General features: G+C 44.0%; 1 protein-coding gene across 17 annotated transcripts in view; it reads right to left on the reverse strand.

Moving 5' to 3' along the window:
• The window catches only part of TSPOAP1 (TSPO associated protein 1), a 231749-nt gene that overhangs the window by 134874 nt on the left and 82252 nt on the right, over positions 1-14623 (reverse strand). For all 17 annotated transcript variants that reach the window (XM_038375869.2, XM_038375875.2, XM_043499391.1 and 14 more), the window contains 4 exons: positions 8349-8438; positions 4422-4544; positions 3327-3431; positions 2913-2963 (listed from right to left, as the gene is read on the reverse strand). In XM_038375869.2, coding sequence (XP_038231797.1) covers positions 2913-2963; positions 3327-3431; positions 4422-4544; positions 8349-8438 — 369 coding nt within the window. The remainder of the gene's footprint in view (positions 1-2912; positions 2964-3326; positions 3432-4421; positions 4545-8348; positions 8439-14623) is intronic.

Raw genomic sequence — 14623 nt, forward strand, 5'->3', positions numbered from 1 at the left:
GATATGGTCTCCCACAGTATTCTTGCCAGCAAGGTAAAGAAGTATAGATTAGATGAATGGTCTATAAGGTGGACAGAAAGCTGGCTAGACAGCCGGATCAATGGGCAGTGATCAACGGTTTGATGCCTAGTTGGGGGCAGCCAGTATCAAGCGGAGTGCCCCAGGGTTGGTCCTGGGGGCGGTTTTGTTCAACATCTTCATTAATGATCTGGATGATGGGATAGATTGCACCCTAAGCAAGTTCACGGATGACAGTAACCTGCGGGGAGGGGTAAATACACTGAAGGGTAGGAATCGGGTCCAGAGTGACCTAAACAAATTGGAGAACTGGGCCAAAAGAAATCTGATGAGGTTCAACAAGGACAAGTGCAGAGTCCTCCACTTAGGACGGAAGAATCCCATGAAGTGCTATAGCCTGAGGACAGACTGGCTATGTGGCAGTTCTGCAGAAAAGGACCTGGGGATTACAGTGGATGAGAAGCTGGATATGAGTCAACAGTGTGCCCTTGTTGCCAAGAAGGCTAACCGCATATTGGGCTGCATTAGTAGGAGCATTGCCAGTAGATCAAGTGATGTGATTATTCCCGTCTATTCAGCACCGGTGAGACCACATCTGGGGTACTGCATCCAGTTTTGGGCCCCCCACTATAGAAAGGATGTGGACAAATTGGAGAGAGTCCAGCGGAGGGCAATGAAAATGGTTAGGGGGCTGGGGCACATGACTTACGAGGAGTGGATGAGGGAACTGGGCTTATTTAGTTTGCAGAAGAGAAGAGTGAGGGGGGATTTGATAGAAGCCTTCAACTACCTGAAGGGGGGTTCCAAAGAGGATGGAGCTCGGCTGTTCTCAATGATGGCAGATGACAGAACAAGGAGCAATGGTCTCAAGTTGCAGTGGGGGAGGTCTAGGTTGGAAATTAGGAAACACTATTTCACTAGGAGGGTGGTGAAGCACTGGAATGGGTTCCCTAGGGAGGTGGTGGAATCTCCATCCTTAGAGGTTTTTAAGGCCCGGCTTGACAAAGCCCTGGCTGGGATGATTTAATTGGTGTTGATCCTGCTTTGAGCAAGGGGTTGGACTGGGTGGCCTCCTAGGGTCTCTTCCAACTCTAGCGTTCTACGATTCTATCAAAAAGGATCACCAACTGCTGGAGCCTCTTCTGACATGCATAACCAACATCTTAGGCAAAGAATGAATCTCCCCTTTTTCCTTCTAACATGCAATAGTCTACCCAAACTGAAGAAAGGCACCTTGGAGGTAATGGACCTAGCTAACTATTGCAAATATTAAACCTTTCTTCCCTGAATAAGCTTGTTAAGAGCTAGGTAAATGCCAGCTTGAAACTCCTCTAGCAGAAGCCATATCCTAGACATGCCACAATCCAGATTCAGGTCAGCACATGGAAACGGGCAGTGGCACTGGTGGTCAGTCTCTTGTGTCAATGGAAGACTGATGTCCATTCTCAAATCTCTGGACTCTGCAGCATTCAGCACAGTCAGCCACAAGATATTGCTGTCCCATCTAAGCAAGATGGCAGTGGCTAATGAAAGAACTAGAATAGTCTGACCACTTTCTGGAGGAACACACCCAAAGGGTCACTGTGTGAACCTGCACCTTCACTCCCAGGCCTCTTACTTTTGGAGCTCCACAATGATCTATTCAACGTCAAAATGCAGCAGCCTGCTGAACTGGTGAGACATCTCAAGGTCAAATGACAACAAGATGTAGCTGAGACATAGCTCTAGCTATTTACTCTTTACAATAGACAGCAGTGCCATTGGCACCAAGCTAACCTGGATGCCCTGGAACAGAGATAAGAAAGGGTTAGTTAAAACTACTGGTTGGCAGAGGAGACCTCTGTGAAGGGTGCAGCCATAATCTCCACCAGTCAAAGACACATACCCATACCGGCTCAGCTGACTTCACAGGTTCTCATAGACTCCTCACAGACACCAAGCTCTCACAGAGCCGAGGTCACAAGAAATGCATTCTGCCATTTCTGACTGTGTTCCATCACTGGAGAGGAAAAGCTGGCCTCGACAGTACATACCCTCATTACCCTCCAACCACACTATAAGAAAGCAGCTTACTTGGGCTTGGAAGGTTCAGCATTGAGAAAATTACAACTGATGGAGAATGCAGCAGCTCACTCCCTAGGCATCAAACCTGGCCCCCACTCACTGCACTGGATTCCCCTAAAGCATTATATGAAGTTGAAACTGTTGGTCCTTTGTCATCATGCCTCTAAATAGTTTGGGCCCAGGTTATCTAAGAGATCACTTCATGCTTGGGATCAAAACTATGGCCATCACTTCTCTCCACTGGCATAATAGAGTTGACTACCGCAATGATAAAGCTTGTTTGTGCAGGGGGCAGAGCAATGGGGAGGACTGGCACTTTGGAGGACTGTGGCATTCATTCCTGCTGGATCAAAGAACTACCCTCACCACTTTCCGTTCCAAGAGCTAAACTGCATCTTTGCCGTGTCTCCTGTAATAACAGCACAAACCACATAACGTAAAAAACAACCAACCAAAAACCCATATGCAGAAAGTCATCGAGAAGGCTGCAGACATGACAGTTATGTTGCTTAATGTATCACTGGAAGATGTACAGGCACCACAGTGATGGTCATTGTCTGAAAACCTGAACTGAGTAAACAGTCTTAGGGCAGATTTTCCAAGACGATCAGTATGCCATGTTTCAAGCTCTTGAAAATTCTAGCCCTAATGGCTACTCGCCTGAGTGACAGATAAGTGTGTGCCGCACTGTAGTGAGACAGGTCTACCACTTGCAGTGTTTGCTAGGGAACATTCTGACCCAGGAACATCAGCCCACAGAGAAACAAAGTGTTAAAGCTCTTGGAGACCAAATTTGCAAACACCTGCATGATTTTGCCTTTCCCTCTTACCTCTAGTAGCTGCACTGCTCCTTCATGTTCCCTTTTTGCCTCTGCCTGGGCCTGAAGTCAATCAAGAGACAAGGAGTTACTGATCAAACACTCCTCAGAAACCTCACTTCTGCTGTCAGCATCTCAATAGGCAGCAAGATAGATTTAAAAGAACAGAACAACAGGACCAGAGACGTCCCTGCTCTATGGACAAAGAGCCTTTGCAGATTAGAATTGTCATGCATGAGAACAGCCCCTTGTAGTGCCTAGGTATCAGAATTCACTTCCCAGGATTAGTTTATCTGGTAAACTCACACATACCTCCTCCCTGCACAGTCCCACCAAGGAGACAATGCAGGAGTTCCATCTCTTTCCATGGGGGGATTCAGAGAGTTAAAGTGTCCATTTTCTCACTGTCTCGCACTCACTGCATACCTGCTGCAACCATCTGACTTCCTCTTGTTTCACCTGCAGTGCTAGCTGGGCTTCCTCGTGTTCAGCCTCCAGCTGCTGCCTTCGCTCAGCCACATCTCTCATATGCTGGAGAAGAAGTCACACACAATTTAGGAGAGGCATTGTTGAAGCATTGCCTCTCGGAGCTCTACTGAGGGCCTCATCCTCCATGCTTTCTTGATGGCAATTAACAGACTAAGTGTTTTTCACAGACTAATTAAAAAACAAGGAGGTTACTTTCAGGGGCGGGGTTCCAGCACATATTGGGCAGATCCTTGGCCTCCCAAGTGCTCTCCAAGCCACTCCAGCAATATAAACGGGGTTCATAGTGGCTTCAGACAGCTTTACACCACCACCAGCTTCCCCCTCAGATGCAGAGTGCATGGAGAGGAGTAGTATGCCAGATATGCCAACAGGGCAGGGCCAACACTCACAGCACTCTGGCCAGTCCTCAGCTGGCAAAGCAGTCCCTGTGGAACCACAGCAGCCAGCATAATTTAGAGTCACTCTCGACAGACAAGGCACTTATCAAAAACCAGATATCTGAAAAGAGAATCTTCTTGTAGAAGCCAGAGGAGCCCAGTTTGAGAAACTCCCTAAGTATGGAAAGCCACCAACAGCGAAACTATACATAGGTGACCCAAACAACTGCAGGAAATCATACTGCAGGAAATCAACCACACCCCTCCAACCTGGCTGCCTTCCACTGTATCACAGCCCAGGTGGGCTCCCAGCCTGACAAACTATTGTCTGTGGTGATCAAGGAGCACCAGGGAATCATGCTGCATCGTAAATCTCCAACTGCAATAGGAAATTATAGCAATGGCTTCTCTCCCATATTACCCACAGCCAAGGAGCCAAGCCACATTCCTAGGTCTCTCTTCTTGCTGCTTATGGCAGATCTTAGACATTGCTCTAACAGGCCCTTTCAAAATAGCATTGGATTAACTAAATCACTAGCTTAGATAGACCAAACACTATACGAGAGGGGGAACTTCATGTCCTTTCCTGATCAAACCAATCAAAACAGTGTTTAGTGTTTCAACAGCCTTTTCAGAAGCTCTGAATTTGACTAACCTTCAGCACCTGCTCTAGATTCTCCAGCTTGGTTTGGAGTCCTTGGCTCTTCTGAAGAGCAGAATCTCGTTCCTTAGTAACTACAACAGCCTGCAACTTCAGGTCAGCATTTTCAGATTCAACCTGTGGAGAGAGGATAGCGTATTAGTATAAACAGGCACACTTTGTATAAATAATGGAAGTCTATCATTTTTCACAGTTTGAACCACATCTTAGACTTAAGTATCGGGGGTAGCCATGTTAGGCTGTATCCACAAAAACAACAAGGAGTCTGGTGGCACCTTAAAGATGAACATATTTATTTGGGCATAATCTTTCATGGGTAAAATACCACTTCAAGTGTTTTTTCATGAAAGCTTATGTCCAAATAAATCTGTTAATCTTTAAGGTGCCACCAGACTCCTTGTTATCTTAGACTTAGACACACCTTCCATTGGCAGGGACATGAATCTATGTCTTTTACTCTCCCATTGGCAAACATGGGACCCCCACATCTCCTCCCATCCCGTAGGCAGTCAAGTAAATCCACCTTTCCTCACATTTGTGATCAAACATAACATTAGGAAAATATTCATATATTTGTATCTTTCTTAATTATGACTAATGGTTATTCACACAGCCTGCATTTGCTACTGAAGTAATCTCCCATCCCAAATGTGAGGTTTTCTGAACATGATTTATGCTGGAGAGACTGTGGAGAGCCAGACCATACAACCTGGACACAGCAAGAATAAACACAGAGATTTGTGCTTCGGGTTGAACAGAACTGTAACCTTATGTATTGTGTTCTCCCCTACATTCACCACATAAGGTGCTGACGATTAGTCTTTAGATCTAAGCAGAATGAACTATAACTTGGGTATTATGAGCAACTAAGATCACCAGTGTAAGGCTAATGCTCCCTTTCTGACAGGTGGCTTGTGAAGATCTAGGAAGTCCTAATCATGGGGAAAATGACCAGTCTTCAGAGTGAAACCCAGTATAAAATTTGGCTTTTTGCCTCACTTATGTCGAGAGAAGGAGATGAGTTAAGAAACCACGTCTTTAAGGGATCCTGCCCCCTATACAAAACCTTTATTAATTCCCACCCATTTATGCACATTTAAAATCTTCCCTTTACTTGTTAGTGTGTGCCTTATGGTTACCTTAATGCTGCGCCAATATGATGAATTATTTTCTTAATTTTTTCCTTGCTGCTCTGTGCATCTGTGTGCTTTTGATTTTCCTGTTTGTTATGACCACTGTGCAGTTATTTACTGGGGGTAATGCCAGAGAGCGCAGTCACATCCTAAAAAGCCAATCTGCAAACTTGGCACCATAATTACCCTCCTGTATTCTTAGGGGGATTCACACCAGGAGTGCAGCTGGTGTTGCTGCCTCCTGTCCTGCTTCAGGGTTTCCATCAGGCAAAGGCCGCTGTAAATTGCACTTGGGTCTCTCCCTTGCTCCCCAGGGTAGACCGTGCCCTCAGCCAGCACTGCCCCCCACTTATGCCCCAGCTATAGAGAAAAGTTTATGGCCACAAGTCATAAAGATAAAGGGAAGGGTAACCACCTTTCTGTATACAGTGCTATAAAATCCCTCCTGACCAGAGGCAAAACCCTTTCACTTGTAAAGGGTTAAGAAGCTAAGGTAACCTCGCTGGCACCTGACCCAAAATGATCAATGAGGGGAAAAGATAGTTTCAAATCTGAAGGGGGGAAAGGGTTTTGTCTGTCTGTGTGATGCTTTTTCCAGGAACAGATCAGGAAAGCAGCCTTACAATTCCTGTAAAGTTAGTAAGTAATCTAGAAGAAAATGCGTTAGATTTTCTTTTGTTTAACGGCTTGTAAAATAAGCTGTGCTGGAGGAAATGTGTATTCCTGTTTTTGTGTCTTTTGTAACTTAAGGTTTTGCCTAGAGGGATTTTCTGTGTTTTGAATCTGATTACCCTGTAAGGTATTTATCATCCTGATTTTACAGAGGTGATTCTTTTATCTTTTCTTTAATTAAAATTCTTCTTTTAAGAACATGATTGATTTTTCATTGTTCTTAAGATCCAAGGGTTTGGGTCTGTGTTCACCTGTGCCAATTAGTAAGGATTATTATCAAGCCTTCCCCAGGAAAGGGGGTGTAGGGTTGGGGGGGCATATTTTGGGGGAAGACGTCTCCAAGCTGGCTCTTTCCCTGTTCTTTGTTTAAAACGTTGGTCGTGGCAGCATACTGTTCAAGGACAAGGCAAAGTTTGTACCTTGGGGAAGTTTTTAACCTAAGATGGTAAGAATAAGCTTAAGGGATCTTTCATGCAGGTCCCCACATCTATACCCTAGAGTTCAGAGTGGGGAAAGAACCTTGACACCACGATCCTCCATTGTAACCACGCCATGGTAGACCCAACGAGCCCCATACAAGGCCCCTCATCAAGCACTACAACAGCAGAAATCACCGTGGGGAATCACAGAATCATAGAAAGGTAGGACTGGAAGGGACTTCAAGAGATCATCAAGTCCAGGTCACTGCGCTGTGGCAGGACTGAGTAAACCTAGACCATCACTGACAGGTGTTTGTCCAACCTGGTCTTAAAAACTTCCAGTGATGGGGATTCCACAACATCCCTTGGAAGCCTGTTCCAGAGCTTAACTACCCTTACAGTTGGAAAGTTTTTCCTAATATCAAACCTAAATCTCTCTTGCTGTAGATTAAGCCCATGACTTCTCATGCTACCTTCAGTAGATATGGTGGACAATTGATCACTGTCCTCTTTATAAACAGCCCTTCACATATTGGAAGACTGTGATCAGGTCCCCACCTCAGTCTGCTTTTCTCAAGACTAACCAGGCTTTTTGACTAACCCAGATTTTTGGGGTTTTTTTAACCTTTCCTCATAGGTCAGGGTTTCTAAACCTTTTAAAATTTGTGTTGCTCTGCTCTGGGCTCTCTCCAGTTTATTCCCATTTTTCCTAAAGTGTGGTGCCCAGAATTGCCATGGGCAGCGTGTGCAACCCCTGTTCAGGGAGGCTAGCCCCCTTCCCTGCCTCTTCCACCCAAGGCCTCACCTTACCCCTTCCAACCAAGACCTCCCTTCCTTGCCCCGGTCCAAATCCTGCCGGTGCCCGGAGCAGCCCTGAGCCCTGGCCAGCCCGACAACGCCCAAAGCAGCCCGGAGGAGCCTTGGGCTGAGCCCTGCGCCCAGGCCACCCATCGGAGCTCTGAGCCCTGCCACGGCCTGGCCCAGGACCATGGCGGGGAGCATTAGCGGAAGTTTGGGGAGCCTTAGCCTCCTCCAGCCTCCATTACCCACCGCCCATGGCTGAGGCTTCACAGTGCTAAGTAAAATGGAGAAATTACCTCCTGTGTCCTACTTATGACGCTCATGTTAATATGCCCCAGAATGATATTAGCCTTTTTCACAGCTGCATCACATTGTTGACTCATAATTAATTTGTGATCCACTATAACCCCCAGATCCTTTTCTGCAGTATTATCAACTAATCAGTTATTCTCCTTTTTGTAGTTGTGCATTTGATTTTTTCCTTCCTAAGTGTAGCACTTTGCACTTGTTTATTGAATTTCATCTTGTTGAATTCAGACCAATCCTCCAATTTCTCAAGGTCGTTTTGAATTCTTATCCTGTCCTCCAAAGTGCTAGCAACTCCTCCCAGCCTGGTGTCCCCTGCAAATTTTATAAGCACACTCTTCACTCCATTATCCAAGTCATTAATGAAAATATTACATAGTACCAGACCCAGGACTGACACCTACAGGACCCCATTAGATACACTCTCCCAGTTTCACAGCCAGCCATTGATAACTACACTTTGAATCTGGGCTACTGCTTTATCTTAGTCCTGTGATAAGCTCTGCTTGGTAGAGGAGTTTTGCAACGTTGACATAAACATAAAATAGAAGCTAATGCTCCATTGACAGAACAAGAATATCCCTGGTTACCTGTCGTGCCCATTCCGCCTTTCCATTTAGTTGAGTGTTCTCCTGAGCCAGTCGTGCATTTTCACCCTGCACCACCTGCAGCTGGATTTCCTGTCCAGAGAGAATGATCTTGTTACTACACCAAAGTTCTCTGATTAACTGCTTTGCCCAGGCAAGAGGGAACTAGGAGGCTTAGCTGCAACTGGCTGATTGCAGGAGAAGATTATAGTTCTGTGCCTTGATTCCCACTGATACAGACCTAGGAGATGCAGCTCACATAATTGTGAGTGGTGATATGGGGAGACGAAGATTTTCCCCAGGCCGGGTGATCACCACAGAATGGTGAGTGGTCTCTATAGTAATGGAAGAACTTTACCAAATTTCATTCCCTCCCCCACACAAACACACATTGTGGTAGATGTCAAAAACTCGAGAGAAGGAAAACAGGCTGATACTGACCATCAAACATCTTCTGGACACCCACTTAGCACAAATTCCCTCTGCAGAGGGTCGCATCCGATGAAGTGAGCTGTAGCTCACGAAAGCTTATGCTCTTATAAATTTGTTAGTCTCTAAGGTGCCACAAGTACTCCTTTCCTCTGCAGAGAGACTCACAATCCAATTCCTCTGAGGTCACCAAATAATCTAGGGTCAGCCAGTGCTATCATAACCATTGGGGGTCAGGTTCTGACACTCTTACACACAGTGAATGAACAGCATCATATCCCACAAGCTGCCCTGCTGACTTCAGTGACTTGTTGCTACCCAACATGAGTCAGACGACCAGAATCTGGCCCTAAATCAATTTGTGGTCAAGACATGATCAAAACAGACCCCATGAGGGTAACAGTGGCTCCTGCATCCCTGCTCCTACAGCGCACTTTTCTTCACATTCCCAGTGATCACACCATTAGCAGTGCAATAGCCAAGGCTCTGCTGGGAGATATATAAGGGGGCTGTTGGCCCCTTACTGAAACGTAGTGTTTTTTTAGTTGAACCCCTGTCAATACCAAGAGAAAGGGGAAGGGCTGAAGAGGAGTCAGGATCCAGGGACTGACAGGTCCCCAGGGTCAATGGGGAGAGGCCAGCACTCCAAGTCAGCCAGATTGTCAGGGTGGGCAAGTTGATGATGGAGCCAAGAGCTCAGGGCCCTTGCTCTGCATGAGCTGGGGCTGCCTGGGCAGAGCCAGGGTGTGTGCAGCAGCCCAGAGCAGGGGGTTAATTTTATGTTTTCTTCCAGGTCGTTGATAAAAATGTTAAACAGCACAAGACCAAGAACCAATACCTGCGGGCCCCCTTTAAAAAAAACACTCATTCAGTGACGATTCCTCATTTACAATTACATTTTGAGACCTATCAGTTAACCAGCTTTTAGTTAATTTAATGTGTCCCATGTTAATTTTATAGAGACAATGTGGGTGAGGGACTATCTTTTAATGGGATAACTTCTGTTGGTGAGAGAGACAAGCTTTCAAACTACACAAAGCCCTTCGTCAGGTCTGGGAAATGTCCTGTGAGTGTCACAACTAAACAGATTGTTTAGCAAACCAGGACCCACCAACTCAAAGCAGCACCAGACCCTGCCAGAACAACAGATGAGAAACCTGCACACATAGCTCCACTGCTACAATAATCTACACACCCCACAATACACCTTTCAGTCCATGGGTCCTACACACACAGAAAAATGATAAAAGAAAAAACACCCTGTCACCTGTGGGTGAACACTTCACCATCACTCTATATCTGACCTCTCATCCTCATCGGAAAAATGAACAACATCTTCAAAAGAAGATCTTGGGAGCTTAAATTCATAACTTTTCTAGATACTAAAAATCACGGACTCAATAAAGATACTGAATTTTATGGAATATTACAACAACCTGTAACCCACTAACCCCCTTATTTGTCCTATGACTGGAGAGAGGTGAACGGGCCACTTCACCATGAATGGTCTCAGAATAGGTATTAACTACTTGTGCTAAACAATCTGTTCCACCTTTCCTTTAGCTGTGATGCTCCAAGTACCCTCCCTAGACCTGAGGAAGAGCTCTGTGTAGCTCAAAAGCTTGTCTCTTTCACCAAGAAGTTGGTCCAACAAAATATATTCCCTCACCCACCTTGTCGCTAGTATCCTGGGACAAACATGTCTACAACAACACTGCAAACAGCCTGTTATTTTATATTTTTCTAATTTTTGTAATAAAAATGTCGTGTGGTACCAAGTCAAATGCCTTACAGATGTCTATGGCCAGGTCTACACAACAGACATATATTGGTATAACTACATCACTTAGTGAAAAATCCACATAACTAAGCAATGTAGTTATACTGACCTAACCTGCCACGTAGACAGCACTATGTCGGCGGCACATCAAGATGGCTACCACCTCTCGCAGAGGTGGATTAACTACACCCACGTGAGCAGCTTTCCCGTCAGCGTAGAAACATCCTCACTAAAGCGGAGCAACTTTACTGGGGCAGCTGTGCCTCTGTAGTGGTGTGCGTGAAGACAAGCCCTAAGTATATAACATCAACACTATTATCTTTATCAACCAAAATAGTAATCTCATCAAAAAAAGTTACCAAATCCATGTAATAAACACTTCAGTGCTAAAGATATTTGTGACCATAGAACCATATCCTCTGCATATCATATGACAGACACAGGGGGATTCATGATTTTAGGGTGGAAATACTGATCTCCTTTTAATGCTAAAACCACATCATAAAAGATAAAAAGAAAAGGGGCTACTAGACACCCCCATTAAACCTCCTTTCTAACTGGGATAGAATCAGTTAGTCCCCCATCCAGGTTTATCCACTGTTTGTCTGTGAAGAGCTCTTAAAAGAAGTAGTAATCAGGGATCTGTTCCAGCAATCTCCAATTTGCCTCACTGATGGTCCCTAACAATCAATTCAAAGACTGATTTTAGATCAACAAAAGCTGCATACAATTTTCTCCCCTTAGGAGGCACATATTTGTAAATCAAATAAGAATGTGTTTGGTACTGTCACCGGGAAGCCCTTTCAATAAATTACTCCAAAGTTAACAGAAGTGCCTTTCATCAGAGACTGTGGTTGCCTGAATGGAGGATGGATGGACAATATACTGAACAATTTAGCTCTTTTCCCCTACCTGGGTATCTGGTTCTCACAAAATGGTTTGCGTCATACGAATATTCAGGTAACAAAAGAGAAGGTCTCAAATTCAATGCAAGTGGTGTTACATTTTACCTGGACTCATGGGGGAAACTTAATTGCACCAGCCCTTCGAGTGTTTGAGGCTAAGATACGCACTCAAATTTTGTATGGCGCAGAAATGTGGGGAGAGTCTGATCCCAGAGACAGGAAGTGATTCAAAACAAATTTATTAGAAAGATCCTTGGTCTCCCAAATAATACTCCAGCCACTCTTCTAATCAAAATTAGATTTAAGTTTAAAAATGTGAAATCCCTAATCAGGTGGAGAATAGAGAATATTAATAAGCAATTGGATATGGCATGGTCAGCCACTGATATAAGGAAAAGGCAAGTGGCACAGGGATCATATACAGATTAATGACATATCTCCTTTTTAATCCTTATAAATATTGTAATATTTTATAACCTTGGATTTAGCTTTAAGTTTTATTGTAATAACTTTTGCTTTTTGCATACTGTCCCCAGGCTAATTTGCTGTTAAAACACTATAACATATAAAAAGTGATATCAAGTTAGGTTGACAGGATCTATTTTACATAAAATCATGTTGATTGGCATCAGTTTGAGTACCCTCCTTTAATTCTTTATTAATCAACTCCCATAACAGCCACTCCATTATCTTGCCTGGGATCGATGTCAGATTGACAGTCCTATAATTACCCAGGTCATCACATTTACCCTTTTTAAATACTGGCACATTTAGCTTTTTTCCAGTCTTCTGGAACTTCCCCAGTGTTCCAAGACTTATTGAAAATCAACATTAATGGTCCAGCAAGGCCCAGACCCAGCTCTTTTAAAACTCTTGGATGCAAGTTATCTGGACCTGCTGATTTAAAAATGGCTAACTTTAGTAGCTGCTATTTAACATCCTCTTGAGAAACAAATGGAATGAAAAAGTGTCATTATATGATATGATAATATCATCATTTTTCCCAAATACAGAACAGAAATATTTAATGAACACTTCTGTCTTTTCTGCATTATTATTGAGAATTCGGCGATTTCCACCTTATAATGGATCAATAGTAGTGTCAGGATTCTTTTTGTTCCTAATATACTTGAAAAAACTCCTTATTGTCCTTATCTCTGCTAGCCATAGATTTTTTTCCTTGTGTCTCTTTGTTCCCTCATCAATTTTCTACAATTCCTTACTACTGATTTATATTCATTTCTGTCAACTTCTCCTTTCTTCCATTTGTTTTTTATATATATTATATGTATATTATAGCTGCCTTCACTTCCTCTCTGAAGCAGGTCATATTTTAACCAATATGGCCTTATTCCTTGACTGTAAAAAGAAAAGGAGTACTTGTGGCACCTTAGAGACTAACAAATTTATTTGAGCATAAGCTTTTGTGAGCTACAGCTCACTTCATCAGATGCATTTGGTGGAAAATACAGAGGGGAGATTGATATACACACACAGAGAACATGAAACAATGGGTTTTATCATACACACTGTAAGGAGAGTGATCACTTAAGATGAGCCAGCAGCAGGGGGGGAGGGAGGAAAACCTTTCATGGTGACAAGCAAGGTAGGCTATTTCCAGCAGTTAACAAGAACATCTGAGGAACAGTGGGGGGTGGGGTGGGGGGGAGAAATAACATGGGAAAATAGTTTTACTTTGTGTAATGACTCATCCATTCCCAGTCTCTATTCAAGCCTAAGTTAATTGTAACCAGTTTGCAAATTAATTCCAATTCAGCAGTCTCTCGTTGGAGTCTGTTTTTGAAATTTTTTTGTTGAAGAATAGCCACCCTCAGGTCTGTAATCGAGTGACCAGAGAGATTGAAGTGTTCTCCAACTGGTTTTTGAATGTTATAATTCTTGACGTCTGATTTGTGTCCATTCATTCTTTTACGTAGAGACTGTCCAGTTTGGCCAATGTACATGGCAGAGGGGCACTGCTGGCACATGATGGCATATATCACATTGGTAGATGCGCAGGTGAATGAGCCTCTGATAGTGTGGCTGATGTGATTAGGCCCTATGATGGTGTCCCCTGAATAGATATGTGGACAGAGTTGGCAACGGGCTTTGTTGCAAGGATAGGTTCCTGGGTTAGTGGTTCTGTTGTGTGGTGTGTGGTTGCTGGTGAGTATTTGCTTCAGGTTGGGGGGCTGTCTGTAAGCAAGGACTGGCCTGTCTCCCAAGATCTGTGAGAGTGATGGATCGTCCTTCAGGATAGGTTGTATTGATGATGATGCGTTGGAGAGGTTTTAGTTGGGGGCTGAAGGTGATGGCTAGTGGCGTTCTGTTATTTTCTTTGTTGGGCCTGTCCTGTAGCAGGTGACTTCTGGGTATTCTTCGGGCTCTGTCAATCTGTTTCTTCACTTCAGGAGGTGGGTATTGTAGTTGTAGGAATGCATGATAGAGATCTTGTAGGTGTTTGTCTCTGTGTGAGGGGTTGGAGCAAATGCGGTTGTATCGTAGAGCTTGGCTGTAGACAGTGGATCGTGTGGTGTGGTCTGGATGAAAGCTGGAGGCATGTAGGTAGGAATAGCGGTCAGTAGGTTTTCGGTATAGGGTGGTGTTTATATGACCATCGCTTATTAGCACCGTAGTGTCCAGGAAGTGGATCTCGTGTGTGGCTTTTTAGGCTTCTCTTGAAGTATTCTTAAACAATTCCAATCAACATTCAAATTTTTCTGATTATGCTTTTCCTCCCAACTGATTTTTAAGGCTGGACGGGACCTTTAATATCTTCTAACCTGACACACACAGACACACACACACCCACACCCCTGCATAACACAGGGGGAATTTCACCCAACAATCCTTCAAGTGGAGGGAATTATTTTTCCTCACTACATACATTAAGATTAATTTAATGCAGAAGAATCTACACATTTGGTCTGCAACCAGCTGAAACACTAAATGAACTAAACTTTAGGCTATAAGGGTTGGAACCCATTTGTGATTTTGTTGAAATGAGAAATAAGAGATGGAAAAGAAATTACTTTAGCTAAACAAGGAAAAAAATCCCATATAAGAATGCAGCAATCTAACCATTCATAGATTCATAGATACTAAGGTCAGAAGGGACCACTCTGATCATCTAGTCCGACCTCCTGCACAGCGCAGGCCACAGA

Source organism: Dermochelys coriacea, chromosome 17 (genome assembly GCF_009764565.3).
Source record: "Dermochelys coriacea isolate rDerCor1 chromosome 17, rDerCor1.pri.v4, whole genome shotgun sequence".
Lineage (NCBI taxonomy): Eukaryota > Metazoa > Chordata > Testudines > Dermochelyidae > Dermochelys > Dermochelys coriacea.